This window comes from Engraulis encrasicolus, chromosome 13 (assembly GCF_034702125.1).
Source record: "Engraulis encrasicolus isolate BLACKSEA-1 chromosome 13, IST_EnEncr_1.0, whole genome shotgun sequence".
Taxonomy (NCBI): Eukaryota; Metazoa; Chordata; class Actinopteri; order Clupeiformes; family Engraulidae; genus Engraulis; species Engraulis encrasicolus.
Window position 1 is genome coordinate 6,237,205 of NC_085869.1, and position 18,960 is coordinate 6,256,164.

At 45.7% G+C, this 18,960-nt stretch overlaps 1 protein-coding gene across 1 annotated transcript in view; it reads right to left on the bottom strand.

The window, feature by feature from the left end:
* Window positions 1-18,960, bottom strand: part of LOC134460642 (low-density lipoprotein receptor-related protein 1B-like) — a 573,784-nt gene that overhangs the window by 250,757 nt on the left and 304,067 nt on the right. Inside the window, exons 15-18 of the mRNA XM_063212999.1 lie at window positions 14,399-14,521; window positions 13,671-13,814; window positions 11,138-11,263; window positions 7,693-7,812 (exon numbers count right to left, since the gene is read on the bottom strand). Coding sequence (XP_063069069.1) covers window positions 7,693-7,812; window positions 11,138-11,263; window positions 13,671-13,814; window positions 14,399-14,521 — 513 coding nt within the window. The remainder of the gene's footprint in view (window positions 1-7,692; window positions 7,813-11,137; window positions 11,264-13,670; window positions 13,815-14,398; window positions 14,522-18,960) is intronic.

Below are 18,960 nucleotides of genomic sequence, written 5' to 3' on the forward strand. Positions count from 1 at the left end.
ACCAGGCTACAGGGGCGAGAGGTAGATAAACTCTCATATAGGTAGTGTGTTATAGTAGCCCAGTATACGTCATTGTTCAAATACTGTAACAAAAAACAATGCCCAACGTTCTATTTCCAGTCGTTGAAACAGTGCTTGATTTATACGATTTGCGATTGCCGACTCTTTGCGCTGCCAAAATTCTATCTTAGAATGTTGCACACAACGAGGAAATCTTGCCCGACAATCACTTGCGATGTTCCTGGGGCTTGTAACGTTCCACCGATTTTCGTAAAGGGGGTTTTCAGCCGAGAATTGGGCCGATAGTCGCATAGTTTGAGCCAGGCCAAGCCGAGAGTTTACCATAAAGGGGTAAAGCACAAAGACACAGCAAGGCCTCAACACCTGACACCTGTGATTCTGCCTACCTAGTTTGCATATAGCTGCAAATGTCAAGGAGTTAATCCATAAAAAGAGTGTATGGAATATAGTAAATAAATGAACCTTTGGGCTATTCAGTGGTACCCTGAACTTGAAATTCAGCATTTTACCAGAGACGGGGGCTAAGTGCCTCCATCTCCATTATGTAATAGATGTACTTTCTATAAATTAAATGCAGCTGCAACATTCTGAGTCGGCAGCGTAAAAGGTCATGACAAATGTTACGATGAATTATTCAAAGCTCATAATCAATGGTAACATCAATCGCATCTGAATATTTATTCCAGCAGGAGGGGAAAAAAAGTGTCACAATGCCACTTACTCACTTGCTCCTCAGGCACCGTGTGAGGGTTCATAGACAGACACCCACGGGTGCTGCGAGGGGGGGAAAGTTGTTACAGATTGTAAGGGCCCGGCAGCACTGACAGGGCCCCTGGGAGTATGCTGATAACATAATTTGTCCTTTTGGGGGCCCAAAACTTGAATCTTTAATGGGGCCCAAAATCTTTAGCGGCGCCCCTGCGAGACAACAGTGCCAGCCGAGTCGTGCCCAATCGAAAAGCAAAAAGTGGCGGCCGCGTCGCTCCGTGTCGAGCTGTAGGCCAACCAGAAAACCGTCAGTGGAAACGAAGCACAAGGAAATATGATGGGAAAACTGATGGGAAAAAAGACATGGGTTTGGCTGTAGCTTCTCAGGACGTCATCTAAGGTATTCATGCCACTGGTAAAATGTAAGTGTACTATAGCCCGTCAGGTTGAAGTGACTTTTACGCAGTGTAAAATATGGATGAGACATAAATCTGAACATATGCCACACGTTTTGCTCGGAGCGGTTTTGACAATTCCACTAGCTTTACTTGCAACTCCGTCACCACATGAGGCACGATGAGAAAACTGCGGTAGAGGTGGGTTTGGCTGTAGCTTCTCAGGAAGTCATCTCAGGCCATCATGCTACTGGTAATCAGTGTACTACAGACCCCCAGTATACATTATGGATGAGGCATAAATCCGAACATGTGTTTGCCACGATTTATGCTCTGAGTGGTGTTCTTAAGAAGCCACCCCACATCCTCTTATTGTGTGTGTGTGTGTGTGTGTGTGTGTGTGTGTGTGTGTGTGTGTGTGTGTGTGTGTGTGTGCGTGTGTGTGTGTGTGTGTGTGTTGTGTGTGTGTGTGTGTGTGTGTGTGTGTGTGTGTGTGTGTGTGTGTGTGTGTGTGTGTGTGTGTGTGTGTGTGTGTGTGTGTGTGTGTGTGTGTGTGTGTGTGTGTGTGTGTGTGTGTGTGTGTGTGTGTGTGTGTGTGTGTGTGTGTGTGTGTGTGTATGCGTGTGTGTGTGTGCGTGTGTGGGTGCGTGCGTGTGTGTGTGTGCTTTGCGGGATGGGGCTTAGCACATTATGCATGTTAAATGCATGTAAATTACCAGGGAATTATGCCACACACATGCTAATGGGAATACGAGCTCAGCCACCGATTTGGCTGAAAAAAAAAATTTCACCTCACGCTGAAATCAGTGGAGTTACTTCAAGGTTGAGAGTGGTGTGGGGGAGAAGAGGACCACACAAGGTTGAAAAAGACAGGAGGAAGGGGGAAGGGTAAAACCATTAAAGCAGAAAACAAAAAAAGAAAGAAAACATAACTAGAAGCACTCAGAGAGCGCAGACCTCCGCCAAGGGAGCTGCTTGATAGAACATTTTGACCATGTTACACCCTGAGTCTTTCTGGCTGCCTTCTTTTTGCGGCGTCCCCGCAATTCAATTTCTGGTCCCTAGGGGCGTCTAGATATATAGGCCAGCAATGGTGAAGAATCTTTAAAAAGGTCCTGGTTCCGGTTCGTGTTCCGGATCACCACCAGAATTTAATCACTTATTCCTTGGGTCATTGATAACAACTCCACAAAGTTTCAGCCGAATCTGTTTTTGAGATATCCTGCTGACAAACAGACAGACAGACAGACAGACAGACAAACTAACACGACCGAAAACATTACCTCCTTGGCGGAGGTAGAAATAAAATCATGGATAAAAATAATGCCAAGGATATTTCAAAAACTGTGTCTGTCAATGGATATAGACAGAGACAGACAGAGAGAGAGAGAGAGAGAGAGAGAGAGAGAGAGAGAGAGAGAGAGAGAGAGAGAGAGAGAGAGAGAGAGAGAGAGAGAGAGAGAGAGAGAGAGAGAGAGAGAGCAGCCATTGGTGAATAATGCTGACAGGTGTACAGCTTCCTGTACACATCAAACATCTCAAAGTGAATGAACATGCTGTTGTGGGGGGCCAAGGAGGGGCAAGACGCTGGCAGCCAACCACGTGAGCTATTTTTTTGACTGACAGCGGTTTCCAACCATAAGAGGTTGAGTTGTGCGCAGCCAGGGTCGCGCAGCCAGGGGGAAAGCAAAAATTGAGAACCCATGTACTGTATACCAGTTAGTGAGCATTTCTCACCCAGCCAGCTCACGGGAGAGAGTGAGACTATGACCGTTTCCCAATGTCTAGTGTGTGTCCTGCGAAGTATATCAGCCTTCGTAATCATGCCCAGTGATTGGATATTCTTTGGTGAACTCTGCAGAGGATCCAATGACTGGGCATGACTAATTAGGCTGACATACTTCGAACGCTCATAGACTTGACATTGGGAAATAGTGTATGATGGCACAAAATTACAGTAGCAGCCAGATAAACCATGGAGGTAGTATAAGAACTGGAGAGAGTGAATAAGTCCCGCCTCGAGTCATTTCCATGGGAAATGCTAGGCTATTGAATTCAGCCAAAATTGAAAAAAAATTCAGCTTCAAAGATGGAGTCGTTTCCCCCCCAGTTTACTCAGCCAATTACGTGCCACGTTAATGACTGACTTACGGTTGATCAGAAAGATTCAGTATATGGAAGACGGGCATTGGATGCATGGAGGTGCCCAACCACAAATCCTGACCCCCTGAGATAAAGAGCCAGCACATCAGTGAACGGAACTTCACACCCAAACAAGCCCACACACAGGGCCGGATTAAGATGGTCTGGGGCCCCTAGGCTACATATTGCTGTGGGGCCCCCCGGAGGACAAATTTTGGGACAAAATTACAAAGACGGTGTCATAATTACGAAATAGGAAAGATAATTTTTTTCACTTTTGGCCAGTCAGGGCCCCCTGGCAGGTGGGGGCCCCTTGGCTGCAGCCATATCTAGCCTGTGTGTTAATCCGGCCCTGCCCACACCCCTGCAATTAGCCAACATCTGCTAGTTAATTTCCACAGTGGGGTCAAGGACTCGAGCAGCAGGATCCTCCCCAGTCCACCCCACTCTCTTGATGGATGCCTCCTGGACATACAAACAACCACCAATTATAGCACAGAGACAAACACGCACACAAAAATAGGGATGTGGCTGACCAGTAGCGATATAACATAAGGTCCAAATATCAACACAATTCACAGGTTTGATCTGAAGTTTCCTAGGATTTCCATGAGCCATGTCTTTATGTATAAATTGCCTGCTGAAATGTAAAATTTAAGAAAACTCACACAAGTGATTACCTGTTAGCTGCACTGTTACCTGCCTACAAAATGTGGAATTACGTAACTTTCTTAACAGGGGTATATCTGAATCTGTCACAGAGTACTGATGGCTGATGTCCCCATTCAGAAAAAAAATGGGGATAGCAGACAGGCATTGTGAGCATGCTACGGTTAACCAAATATTCACCATTGCCTGATATTTTATTTGGTACAGTATTCCAATGCATGGGCCATTATGTAATTCACTTCAAATGCGTGTAACCTGGATACCAACAACAACATTCTAGAGGGATTTTCCGTATTCCGGGTAAGGTTTTTCCATGGCACAATATTATCATGTCTTTCAGGGTACTGCGCCTAACATATCCCATTTTTTTAAAATCCTAAATAAGGGCTACTTCGGGATACTGAAGCAATACTGGGAAAAGGAATTTATATGTATATGTTGAAACTCAAATTTGAGATACTTTCATATCCCGATTATACTCAGGATACTGAACTGCATGTACTCAGTGTATGAAACACACCGAGAGGAGCAGTGGGGGAGCGGCAGGGCTTTCTTTATCAAAAATGATCCACCTTTGAAAGGTGCAACACGCAGGAGAGTGTGATTTTGGCATCTGGTATGCATTCATCACATTCTAAGCTGCTTTAAAATAATGTTATAATATATATTATTATATGGTTGTGACGTCATCTGTCGAATGCTCCATTCATTTCAACGGGGCTCCCCAACGTTCGCACGTCTGTTATTTTTCGATAACGGACGGGTTGGTCTATAACAGACCGCTGTCAATGGCAACAAGACTTTTCCGTGCTAAAGGACATTTTCAACAAGACTCTAATCAGCTGCTGTGATAGACAACACCTGTTGTCCTGGCTACCTAGCTGTTGCCTAGCGGTGTTCCACAACGGCACTGTTTTGTTTTGCGCAGCAACAATCTTAACATTAAATAGGCCTAAAGAAATGTCCCCGCCATGTGTGAATCATTTAAGTATATCCATATAATAAGCGGGTTAACTTTCGGCGAGTCGGTCGCTTTGTGGAATAGCAGCACTTCAGAGAGAACAAGACCCCTCCGCTCCGCGTCGGGGTCTAAAGATTCTCTCTGTCGTGCTGCTATTCCACGGTAGCGACCTTCTCGCCGAACGTTAACCCTTACATAATAGCTCCAAAATGAGATATATCCATTTTATAGAATGTAGGGAAATTTACATTTTTGTGTTGGGCTTTCCATTGAATTGCATTGCAAAATGTATTTTATAGAGGTTTTAAAAGTATGTTCTGAAAACATTTGAATGGCAAGAATTCACACATAGATTATAGGACTCCAATATTAAAATGCAAAAAGTCAAAAATGGTGGATATAGCGTTTTGGAAAAGAGCTCTTCTTTTGTTATTTTGTGCACCTCATGTGCACATCAAGCGTCACACTATACATACGGCACTTTTTCCTCCCGCTAGAAAACTGAAATGCACTGAACATGGCTACAATGACTTGACTTGACGAGCTTTGGAGATTGCAGAACACTGCATAAGCTTGCATGCCACCATCACAAAGAAATTCAGCGCAAAGATTGGCCCGGCAAATAGCTCAAGACCCTTTTGATGTCAGAAGCACAGGAGAGGCAGTAGTTCCCCTGATGGACAAGGACTCATAGACTGCTCATTATTCAGTGCTAAAAGGGCAGCTCAGAGGTCTCCTGTTACTCCATACTGAATGGCAACCGCGTCTCGTTCAGCACTACAGGTGGTTTTAACAGCGCCACAGCTGACAGCATCACAAAGAAGGAAAAGAGCTGAGGGATAACGGAATAAGAGCAAGAAAGAAAGCAAGAAAGAAAGAAAGAAAGAAAGAAAGAAAGAAAGAAAGAAAGAAAGAAAGAAAGAAAGAAAGAAAGAAAGAAAGAAAGAAAGAAAGAAAGAAAGACAGAAAGAAATTGAGAATAAAAAGGTAGCAAGAATATTAGGAACGAAAAATAACAGAAAGTTGATGTACTCCCACTGACTAAAGCCAGTCGTTTTTTTAGGGATTTAGGGATTTACACAGAATATTGAGCCATGAGTGACAGTTTGTGTGTTTTTATGTGTACATGCTTGAGTGTGTGCCTGAGTGTGTGAGTGAGACAGACAGACAGACATACAGTCAGTCTGAAATAATATAGAATAAAAAGAAAATGATCAAAACGAGAAAGACATACGTACGTACATACAGACAGACATGCAGATAAACAAACAGAATTACAAAACTTGAAAAAGAATATGCTCATCACAAGCAAGTACCTTGAGTACCTTGAGCAAAGTCTTGAGTGGAAAACAGACTCACTAGACAGCAAAGTGAACTGTAGAGCAGTGTTTCCCAAACTTTTTTGTCCTGTGTACCCCCTGAGCCATGTTGTCATATGAAGAGTACCCCCTTCACGCATGCTCTATATCTATTCTGCTATCCCAAAGTGGCTATACTCCATGTATTTGTTATTATTACATTTCTCCACGTACCCCCTGAGGTGTGCTCGCGTACCCCTAGTGGTACATGTACCCCTGGTTGGGAAACTCTGCTGTAGACAATAGCTGAAGCACGACAAAGCACACTGGGGCAAAGCTTATTTCCCCTCTGTCTCCCTTTTTTTCCTTTCCTTTCGTTTTATTTCATCTCACTGTTGACAGAAACTACAGTAATAAGGCATCGAGACACAAGCTCAAGTGGAACTCAACAAAAGATCCTTTCTTCTGAACTCAAGCTCTCATTACACTTTACACACACACACACACACACACACACACACACACACACACACACACGCACGCACGCACGCACGCACACACACGCACGCACGCACGCACGCACGCACGCACGCACGCACGCACGCACGCACGCACACACACACACACACACACACACACACACACACTTCAGGATGCTGCAGAGAGGCTGACGTGTAAGAGGTAGACAGGAACAGGAACAAAGGTTGAAATAAAGAAACGATAAAAAAGGAGTCAACGAGATCCTCATATCATCTGGCAGTGCAGTCGTGTGCTTACACAAGCAAACTCACATTAGGTGTCAGACACGACAACTGCAGCGATTGCAATGGGGACGAATAAGGAGTGGGAGAAGGCTTACAGTACAGCGTAAGGAATCTGGATTCTTGTGTTGTGAGAAAGTAATCATAGCAAGAACAATAGTATTTCTATGGCACATGGTCATGCTGTTTTCATTCAATGTGCTTGAGAAAGAGACAGATAACATGACAAAAGAAAGTGGGCACAACCAGCAAAGGACACTCTGAAATATTATGGCAACTCTTACAATGACAATATTTGGTAGGCCTACCTTAGCCATTGAGTGACTTATGAACAATGAGAAGAGTTTCAAAATCAATTCTAAATCTCACAGGGAGCCAGTGCAATGCTCTAAGCACTGGAGAGATATGATTGATTTGATTTTTGATTGACTTAAAATTCTACCTGCAGCCTTAATATCTGATGTCACAGGGTGGTCTTTTTGAAAATGTAATTCAATTCAGTACAGTAGGCGATGTCCTTTTTCAGTGCCTTTCAAAAAGTGCAAATTCACTCATCTCAACTAAATCCCCACTACAGTAGGGTAGTATAGTACTGCCTACATGGGGGCCGCTAGGGGGGGGAAAGTGGTACAGATTCTAAGGGCCCAAGCACTGATAGGGGCCCTTAAGGGGGCCCAAAATTCAAATCTTTCATGGGGCCCAACATTTCTGGCAGCGCCCCTGGCTGCCTAACTCACCGCATGAGGTCATCTCATCAGATTTGTCCCCGCAGTCGTCCTCTCGGTCACAGCGCCACACCTCCGGGATGCAGCGGCCGTTGGAGCAGGAAAACTGACCCGGCTGGCACGGGCGAGACCCTGGAACAGGTGGCAGAGAGAGGGAGGGAGAGAGAGAGAGAGAGAGAGAGAGAGAGAGAGAGAGAGAGAGAGAGAGAGAGGGAGGGAGGGAGGGAGAAAGAGAGAGAGAGAGAGAGAGCGAGAGTGTGAGAGAGAGAGAGAGAGATGGAGAGAGAGTGTGTGTGTGAGAGAGAGAGAGACAGAGAGAGAGAGAGAGATGGAGATGGAGAGAACGACAAAAAGGGGTGAGTGGGGTTGGGGGTGGGGGTGAAGGAAAGACAAATATAATTGTCAATTGCTTGAAGCAGAATAGATTAGAAGAAAATGCTCGGCCATATGGAGACTGTCATTGTACATTAGTGCCTCTTTTTCACTGCAGATTTTCTAGTAAGCCTACAGCCTACACAGCTCGTGACTTGGCCGACACTTTTTGCTTTTGGAATAGGCACGCAGCAAAAAGTGGCGGCCGAGTTGTGCTGTGTCAAGCTGTAGGCCTACCACAAGACCTGCAGTGGAAAAGATGCATAGACACACTCACAGAGGTAGAAACAAACACACCCACACATAGCCTACACACAAACACAAATGTCCATATGCACTCCGGTCGCAGGAACAAGTCATACATAATGGAAATGATCTGCACTTTATCAGAAGCTCTCAAACACATTGACAAGCTGCCACTTATCATGTCTAGTAAGGCTTCCTCTCTGATGTACCTCATAGGCCGATATCCCAGAGATGAAGCCCCAAGGGGGTGGCAGGTGTGTGGGTAGGGTGGGGTGCACTTTCCTCACCTGGCTACCAGCCAGCTGTGTTGGAGGAGGTACAGTGCTGCTGCTGTTGAGCTATTGACAGCTTTTGCTGGGCCCAGGACAATGTCATCTGAAAGGGCCCCCTATCCAATACATGCAATTTAATGGGGACCCGTGTCTCCCCGGGCCCGGGACAACATACCCCTTTGTCCCCCCTGTCAGCAGGCCTGGCTACTGCTGCTGAGCTACTACTGCTACTACGCATGTTAAAGAGGCTGGCACTGGGTGTAGTCAAATTGCTACTGACATCCATTCGATAGGCAGCAGAAGGAGAAGTGAGAGACAGAGAGAGTAGAGAGAGAAACGAGGGCATGTTGTGGAGAGAGGAGTGAGAGAGACAGAGCGAATTGAATGCAGGCATGTGTGTGTGTGTGTGTGTGTGTGTGTGTGTGTGTGTGTGTGTGTGTGTGTGTGTGTGTGTGTGTGTGTGTGTGTGTGTGTGTGTGTGTGCGTGCATGCGTGCATGCGTGCACACGTGCGTACCTGCATGCGTGCCTGTCTGCATGCGTGCCTGTGTGTGTGTGAGTGTAAAAGTGAGGTGGGCTCTCATTGAAGGAAGACAAGCTGGCAATCTGAGTTCTGGCATTTTATTTCATGTTTTTATTGGCCTCTCAGGGCCATGTCAATGTCAAGCTAGTGACAGCGGAGTCTTCAGCAGCATGCATAAAAAAAGAAAAAATAAGAAAATCAAATATTATAAAATCAGATGAGTGTGCAGTTGCATTTTTTATGATATCAGACACCTGTGCTTCAAGATGAAAAAAATGAAAGGACTGAAACAAAAGTTTAGAAGAAGGAAGTAAAGGGAAACAAAAAAGGAAAATATGATCAAAAGACAGAGGGAGAAGGAGGGACTTCAACCCATTGATGCCTAAAGCACCTGCAAAAAACGGCTGCTGAATGCCTAAGCCCTTGTTGGGAAAGTTGCCCTCAGCCTATACAAATCTAAATATCTTAGCCTCTGAAGCACATAAAAACATGAAATAAGTTGCATTTAAACCCTAAGACCCTCATCTGACATTACAATGTGTTAATTCAGCTGTAACGTACCCATATGTTTATTTAAAAAGCTACAATTTCAAGATTGCATAAATGCAGTGTATATGTGTCACCAGGCACAAAAGCTCAAACAATGTACGAGTCATCAGGCTAAAATGGGTTTGAGAGAAGAATAAGAGGATTCAAAAAATGATAATGAGAAGCAAAGAAATAAAAGCAGAAAATATGCAGGAAGGAAGTTAGAAAAACAGAAAGCATAAAAGATGCAGAACATGTGGCCATGGTACAAATGGTAGGGCACTCGTTTGCTATGCGCCGACCCGGTTCGACTCCCGGCTCGGGCCCTTTGCCGACCCTTCCCCGTCTCTCTCTCTGCCAACTCACATGAGCCAAACCAAAACCCATGTCCAAGGTTACCTGAGCAGGTGGCGTTTGACTTTTATGATATCAGACACCTGTGCTTCAAGATGGAAAAAATGAAAGGACTGAAATAAAAGTTTAGAAGAAGGAAGTAAGGGGAAACAAAAAAGGAAAATATGTATATGTGCAAGGATAACGTTAAAAGGAAAATATGTATTTAAGACTTTAAAGGTATTTGAGAAAAGAATAAGAAGATTCAAAAGAGATACTAAAAAGCAAAGAATAAAAGCAGACAATAGGCAGGAAGGAAGTTAGAAAACAGAAAGCATAAAAGATGCAGAACATGTGGCCCTGCCATGGTGCAAATGGTAGGGCACTCATTTGCTATGCGGCCGACACAGGTTCGACTTCCGGCCGGCCCGGGTCCTTTGCTGACCCTTCCCCGTTTCTCTCTGCCCACTCATTTCCTGTCACCACCTTCACTGTCCTGTCAAATAAAGGCAGTAAGGCCCTGTCGTGGCCTAACGGTAGGGCACTCGTTTGCTATGCGGCTGACCCGGGTTCCACTCCCGGCCCGGGCCCTTTGCGGGCCCTTCCCCGTTTCTCTCTGCCCACTCATTTCCTGTCACCACCTTCACTGTCCTGTCAAATAAAGGCAGTAAGGCCCTGCCGTGGCCTAACGGTAGGGCACTCGTTTGCTATGCGGCTGACCCGGGTTCCACTCCCGGCCCAGGCCCTTTGCCGACCCTTGCCCGTCTCTCTCTACCCACTCACTTCCTGTCACTACCTTCACTGTCCTGTCAAATAAAATAGCAAGATGCAGAACATGAGCACAACCCGTGTCCAAGGTTACCTGAGCAGGTGGCGTTGGACTTTTATGATATCAGACACCTGTGCTTCAAGATGGAAAAAAATTAAAGGACTGAAATAAAAGTTTAGAAGAAGGAAGTAAGGGGAAACAAAAAAGGAAAATGTGGTGTAGAAGGATAATGTTTCAATGAAAAAAGGAGGTACTTTAAAGGTATTTGAGAGAAGAAAATAAAAGGATTCGAAATAGAATATTCTAAAGCAAAGAATAAAAGCAGAAAAATATGGAGGATGGAAGTTAGAAAAAAACAGAAAGCAATGAAATGCAGCAGAACATGAGCCAAACCACTACCCATGTCCAAGGTTACCTGAGCAGGTGGCGTTGGACTCGTCCTCGCCGTCACCGCAGTCATCCGTCCCGTCACAGAGCCACCTCTTGGGGATGCAGCGATTAGTCGGGCACTTGAACTGGTCCAGGGGACAGCTGTGGTTGTCTGGAACACACACACACGCACGCACGCACGCACGCACGCACACAAACAAAAATCACGCATCCACGTACGCACTCACATACACACGCAAGCACACACACACACAAACACACACACACAGACAACACACAGAAAACACACACACACACACACACTTAGTGACAGGCGCAGTCAATCTACAAAACCTGCTAATCCCCCTTGAGACACTGTGCCACCGCGACTGTGTACGGTGTGGATACAGACGATGTGTGTGTGTGTGTGTGTGTGTGTGTGTGGATGTGTGTATGTGTGTGTGTGTGTGTGTGTGTGTGTGTGTGTGTGTGTGTGTGTGTGTGTGTGTGTGTGTGTGTGTGTGTGTGTGTGTGTGTGTGTGTGTGTGTGTGTGTGTGTGTGTGTGTGTGTGTGTGTGTGTGTATGCATGTGTCTGTGTGTGTGAATGTGTGTTCACCTTGTCAACAGCAGATCAGTAGTCATTCTTGCAATTACTGCCTACTACAAGACAATCTTAATTATGTTGCAACTGCAATTTCTAATAATATTTCTTTATAACTTTTTGCCTCCATCATTCATCCTATTGTGTGGCCTTGAATATGGTGAAACGGAGGGGAAAAATGTGTGCCAGAGATTAAGCCATTGCAGTCATTTTCTGCTAACTCTGCACGTGTCCACAAAATAACGGATTACGGGCCAGGCTTGGCTGTGAGATTGAAAAACACTGCGGAGAGAGAGATGTGGAAAATCTGCTACTGTCCTCTAAATCCACAGCTGTGAACTTCCTCTGCTCCCACACAAGCAAGTGCAATGTGTGTGTGTGTGTGTGTGTGTGTGTGTGTGTGTGTGTGTGTGTGTGTGTGTGTGTGTGTGTGTGTGTGTGTGTGTGTGTGTGTGTGTGTGTGTGTGTGTGTGTGTGTGTGTGTGTGTGTGTGTGTGTGTGTGTGTGTGTGTGCGTGCGTATTTTGGGAACCAAAAAAATAAAGAATTAAGCTGAAGACCTCTACCAATACAGCGCATCACCAAAAATAGGCATCAGTTTGAGCCATGGCTCACATACCAATAGCCTACTTTGTCAAAGTTTCAATTGTTGGCATATTATTTAATCCATTTTAGCCTGAGCACTTATTGGGAAAAGGTACCCTCTGCCTATTAAAACCTAAATATCTCAGCCTCCGAAGCACATAAAAACATTAAATGAGTTGCATTTAAAAGCTAGGACCCTCATTTTGCATTAGAATGTTTTCATTCAGCTCTGACATAACCACATTTTTCATAAAACAGCTCAAATATCAAAAACCTGAATGCAGCGTATATGTCGCTCCAGGACACAGTGGATTAATCAAACAAAAGAAATAAAGAATAAAGGCAGTACCAAAGAGCATATGACCTTCTTGGCGATGGTTATATGCTGTGAGAACCAGAGGACTTAACACCTGCTGTCACACAGCTCGTCCTCTTCTGCTGTAGGGCTCTGGCCTCACGATTGCCATCTAGCAATTTCCTTTGTGCCTCTGCTTCACTGACAGCAATATGTTCCGCACTGAAAGCATGTGATTTATTTCATACGAGGATCATACATCTCAAACCAAGACTGTACTCTTCAATTCCTCACTCTGCCAAAGGGAAAATGTATGCAAACAAAACACTGTACAGTATGTGCTTTCAAAAATAATACATACAAAATGTATTTGAACAAATACATATATTTTTTAACTTTCAGTATAATAATAATGTGCGTAATATTGGTCTTGGGTGGTATGTGCAAATCATATTAATTATTTAAGTTTACTGCATTCACTTTGTGAAATTCTTACCTCTGTTCATTATTAATAATATGATTTCATTCAAAAGTAGTACTGACAGTTTTCACACACACGGCAGTGACATACAGACACACAGACACTCAGAGTACATACACACCAAGATGTTCGTGTTCGCTGAACGTGTCCGGGAGCATTGCGAGTCCGAGAGGTTCGTGGGCTGCCTTTCACACTGCACAGTCAACATCCACATTCTATCCGCGGGCAGCAGCCATTCATTTTCAATGGAAGCCGCTCATTGAACGCAGACGTCCGTGCAGGAAAATAGACTTGAGTTCTATTTTCAAGGAGCATCGCGGAAATGTCCGGTCGGGCCGGACATGGGCCGCGCTTACACCGCGCCCCTGTGTGCAAGGCATGATCTGTTTTCATGTACTCTAACCGTTTCGGACTGATAACGGACACGTGAAGTGGGTGGTAAGTGGACGTCTGCACTTGCGGTGTGTATGCACCGTCACAGACACATAAGCACGCACACACGCACACAAACACACACACACACAAATATGCATGCACACACGCGCACACACAAGCACACACACACACACTTCTAAGCACTAAACTTTGTCTGACTCTCTCTGTATGAACAGACTCACAGCAGACATTCGGGTCCTCGTCGCTTCCGTCTAGACAGTCGTCGTCGCCGTCACACTTCCAGGAAGTGCGGATGCAGCGCTGGTTGCCACACTGGAACTCGTCGCTATGGCACCTCTGAGGAACCGCCGCTTCCCCTGACGACGCTGTGGGAGCATAGCAACGATGATGTCAAAGGGTGAAACATCACAAACAAACACACATGGAAATGGCTGTAAGCACACATGGTGCTCCTGAAGAGAGATAAAAAAGAGAGAAAAAGGATTTCATGCTCCCAATTATTTTTTTTTATTTTCCGTGACCTTTCGGGTAGAAACCTTCTTCAGATTTCTTTCTCGAAACGTGAAGGAAAAAAATAAATAATAATAAGCAGTATTAAATGCTGGTTGCAGCGGACTTTTTCTCTCTTTTTTATCTGGCTATTTATTGGTCCTGCTCCCAGGTCAGACGCCTGGATGTGCGAGCTTTTACCTTCAACTTGCTCCTAAAGAGAGAGCCATGCTGGCTGAGATGGAGCTTATGTTATAGCACAACACAATGTAAAAAAAAAGATTCCTATTTTCTAGAGTAATACATGAATAATGCTGAGAGCTGATGAAAGCAAACGACAATAAACAATAGTCAACAGTAGTCATATACATTCTGGCATATTGCCATGTTATACAAACCATTTTTATAATAAAAAAATTACTATTTGTTTCCAGCATTGAATCACGACAGTGTGACCTACCTGAGCAGGTGACATTGTTTTTATCCAGTTGTTGGTTGTCTGCACAGGCACACACGCGGCCCCCTGGGATGGACAGGCACAGAGTACTACAGCCCCCATAATTCACCCTGCAGGCATTGTCACCTAGGCAACCACACAAAAAAAACAACACAGTTCAATCGGCAATGCTGTTTCTCTCTCTCTCTCTCTCTCTCTCTCTCTCTCTCTCTCTCTCTCTCTCTCTCTCTCTCTCTCTCTCCGTTAAGGTCTTTGACGTAAAGCGATGGTTCTACTTAAAGCTCCCAGAGGCACTAAGGGCACTGCACTGAACTCTAACTTCCTCCCTCCGCCATATCTAAAAGCCATTGGCCAGCACGTTAGGGTGGCACTCGGCAGACGGCAAGTCATTTCTAAGCAAATGTCAAGTGAGTTACTCGGGACATCTCCGGGAAAAGGCCTTTTGACATTTCTATCTTTCAGCGGCGCCATTTGTCTTGCTACAGTTCAGAATGATGGCGTGCCACAGTGACGCATTGAAGAATGAGAGAGAGAGAGAGAGAGAGAGAGAGAGAGAGAGAGAGAGAGAGAGAGAGAGAGAGAGAGAGAGAGAGAGAGAGAGAGAGAGAGAGAGAAAGACAGAGAGAGAGAGAGAGAGAGAGAGACGGTGGGCGGTGGTCACAGTGCAGTGTACCATTGAAGCAGAGCGGCCGGCCGGCTGAAAACTAATTATGAATGGTGTGAGTTTATATGAGGTTTATTCAAAGGGGAAGCCCCTTTATGCCTGAGCCGAGGAGATAACGGCCCTCTCATCCATTTCCCTTCTATTCTCTCATAATGACCAATCAGAGCCGTGCACAGGACGCAGTGCTGTAAACCAGTGGTTCCCAACCTTTTTCTTTGGGGACCCATATTTTTACTACTGTAAACTTTGGTGACCCAACCGTGCAAGCGCCCGCATGAGAGGGAATCATAAGATGCTCTCTGTTTCCTAGCGAAAACTCATTTTTGTTATTTTATTCCTCAATTCGTCTTTGGTCAAATAAAGAATAAATGTTTAAATGCTATGTCATTTATATTTCAAATTAACCCCCTTAAAATCAAGCAGGCTCCGCGACCCTCTGTGGATCTTTGGCGACCCGTAATTTGGGTCCCGACCAATAGGTTGGGAACCACTGCTGTAAACAACTGACCTTGCTCACACTTCCTTGAAGGCTCCTTCTGCTCTTCTCTACTCTATGCTCTGCTCTCAGATCATTACAGGACTAGAGGTTATGTTGCAAAATGCACTCCTCACACAAAGCACATTATTTATTATGGCCTGACGTTATTTACAAGCAATTTACAACACGCTAGCTTTGTTGCAGTCTAATTACAGTCTAACAGAGAACTAAATGCAGCAATTACGGCGTGTTGGGGACGTGCTTTGTGCTCATGCCTCATTGATTCCACATGTTTCGCTTGCATAATGCGGTATGGATTGACTTTATTACATGTTGGCATGTCTGGGCATTGAACAAGTGTGAACACACCACTGCTATCATTTCTGTGTTTCTTTCATTGCATTACATTACATTGCATTGCATTCAGTACACGCCTTTCACCAAAGCGACTTCGAAGGAGAACATTTTCTTTCATCAGACAGAGCAGTGAGAATTCTTAATAACTTCAAGAATGCTTTCTCAAACCTCAGAAATGTTTACCAGCGCTAAATAGTAGATTTATCATAATTAAAAATTAGACCGTTGCAGAAAACTTCAATTTGACAGCGCAGTAACACTGGCACTGGCAGTGTGGGTGAATACATGATAATACTGAAAGTCATGTCTTAAATACAACATCTCTGTTTCGTGATGAGACATATAAATTGCTACTGTGAACTGAACAGTATCTTATTTCGTGATTATGTAATTATGATGCAAAATAGAGTGATGACACTGCACATCACTACATCTTATGGTAGCTGTGCATAGTTAACAAGCGTGACCACACACTTATTCTGCACACTGATTTCAATGTGACATCTTTTTGCATAAACATCTGATTCAGACTTAACACAGAGAGGCTCATACTACGCTGACTGTTCCTACACACACACAGCTGCACACACACGCACGCACGCACGCACGCACGCACGCACGCACGCACGCACGCACACACACACGCACACACGCACGCACACACACACACACACACACACTCTACAGAAACACACACACACACACACACACACACACACACACACACACACACACACACACACACACACACACACACACACACACACACACACACACACACACACACACACACACACACACACACACACTACAGAAACACACACACCCCAGGACTCCCCTCCTGTTAGATGTAAGTGTGAATGACAGGCAGAGGGGATGTCATGCTGTTTCTATGGCACCCAGTATGGTCTACTGCTTCCCATCAGCTCCCAGAGGTGCGGCAGCAGAAATGACACAGCAGCGCATAAAACAACCTCATCTCATCTCATCTCTTCTCTTCTCTACCACCACTCATTTACACCCACTCTCACTCCGTCACATCCTCCCATCTCATCATTTCTCAAAATTTCCCTCTCCCTCTCCCTGCCGCTCCCTCTCACTCTGACATTAGTTTTGACTCATCTGTCTCTCCTTTTCTCTCTGCCAACCATTTCTACCCCTTCCCTCCCTCCCTCCCTCGCTCTCCACTGTATGTCTGCTCATCTTCTCTCTCTTTCTCTTAGTCTTTCCATCCTTCTCTTTTCTCCTTTTGCTTCCTTTGTCTTCCTCTGCCCCTCTTGGCTCCTCTTCGTCTCTGTGGATATGTCCAGAAATACGCAATGAGACTCTGGAACAGAACAGGATTTTTATTTAAAATCGTTTATCCTTCGTTTTACACTCATTTACTCCAATCTTTGTTGTACTTTGCTGCTCTTTCTCTCCATCTGTCTGTTGTGCCCCCCCCCAATCCTGCTCTTTCTCTCCTTCCCTGTGATGGAGTGACCATCACTAGGGTTGTGGGTGTGTTCTGACTAACATGCCAACGAGCCTGGCTCTTTGGTGTAGCGGTCAGAGCCCCGGTTTACTACTCCAGAAGGTCTGGGTTCGAGTCCCAGCTGGGCAACTCTACTCCCCTTCGCTACAAATGGTGTCAGAAGTGAGGCCGTCGGAAGAGTACCCATTGTGTGAGCCGTAATTCCATGTGAGGGACCCCCAGGATTGGTGACCCCAGTGATGGGTGAAGCATTGATGATGGGGCACACTGGATGGGAGAAGCATGATGGGCAGTTGCGTGAGGGACACCATGAGTGTGTGAAGCGCACGGGTGCGCTTCCCGAAGGGGAAGGCAGTGTGATGGAGTGACCATCACTAGGGTTGTGGGTGTGTTCTGACTAACATGCCAACGAGCCTGGCTCTTTGGTGTAGCGGTCAGAGCCCCGGTTTACTACTCCAGAAGGTCTGGGTTCGAGTCCCAGCTGGGCAACTCTACTCCCCTTCGCTACATTACCTCTATCTCCATCCCTCACTGCTGCTGTGCAGAGGGCCTCTCTCCCTCTCCTCTCCTCTCCTCTGCTCTGCTCTCCTCCCCTCTCCTCTCTCCCTCTGCTCTCCTCTCTGCTCTACCCTCTCTTTTCCTTTCGCTCCTCTCCCCTCCTCTCCTCTCCACTTTTCTCCTTTTTTGTCCTCTCCTCTCTTCTCCCTGCCTCTCTTCTCCTCTCCTCTCCTCTCCTCTCCTCTCCTCTCCTCTCCTCTCCTCTTCTCTCCTCTTCTCTCCTCTCCTCTCCTCTCTTCTCCTCTCCTCTCCTCTCCTCTCCTCTCCTCTCCTCTCCTCTCTCTGCGTGTATCTATGGCAAGTGGTGTTTAGGACAGCTGATGACGGTAATCATCCTCCACTTCCTGCCTCCCATGAGTCCCACCTCTGCCTGGATTTGAGGGAATCAACCCCCCCCCCACCTCCCCTCTCTCTTGTTGTATTATGAAGTAGCGTGACTTGTTCCCCTCACTCTGCTGGAGGTCTTATCCACCAAACCCTGTTGTTTGACTCTTCTCCACCCCTAACCAACCAGATATCACACCACTATCCTCATCAACTCCACCTTCACTGAGGAATCAAAACACCTCATAGCGTGTCTTGTTCTCCTCACTTTGCTGAGGTGTTATCCACCAAACCCTGCTGTGTGACTCTTCTCCGCCCCTAGCCAACCAGATCCTCATCAACTCCACCTACACTGAAGTCATCATTATGCACCACCCCATGCTGTCTGACTCTTCTCCGCCCATAGCCAATCAGATAACACACCCCTATCCTCCTCAACTCCACCTATACTGAAGAATCAAAACACCTCATAGCGTGTCTTGTTCTTCCTCATCAACTCCACCTTCACTGAAGTCATTATACTCCACCCCCTGCTGTGTGGCTTGGCTTTCCTCCGCCCCCTAACCAGCCTGATATCAGCCCTCCCGTTACCCAGCCAAGTCCTTCCACACATTTCATCACCCACACCACAGCGTGGTGTCTTTTCTGGCCTGCCATACACTTCCTAAGTCTTCTTCATGACGTTCCACCTTGTGGTGAACTGGACACGT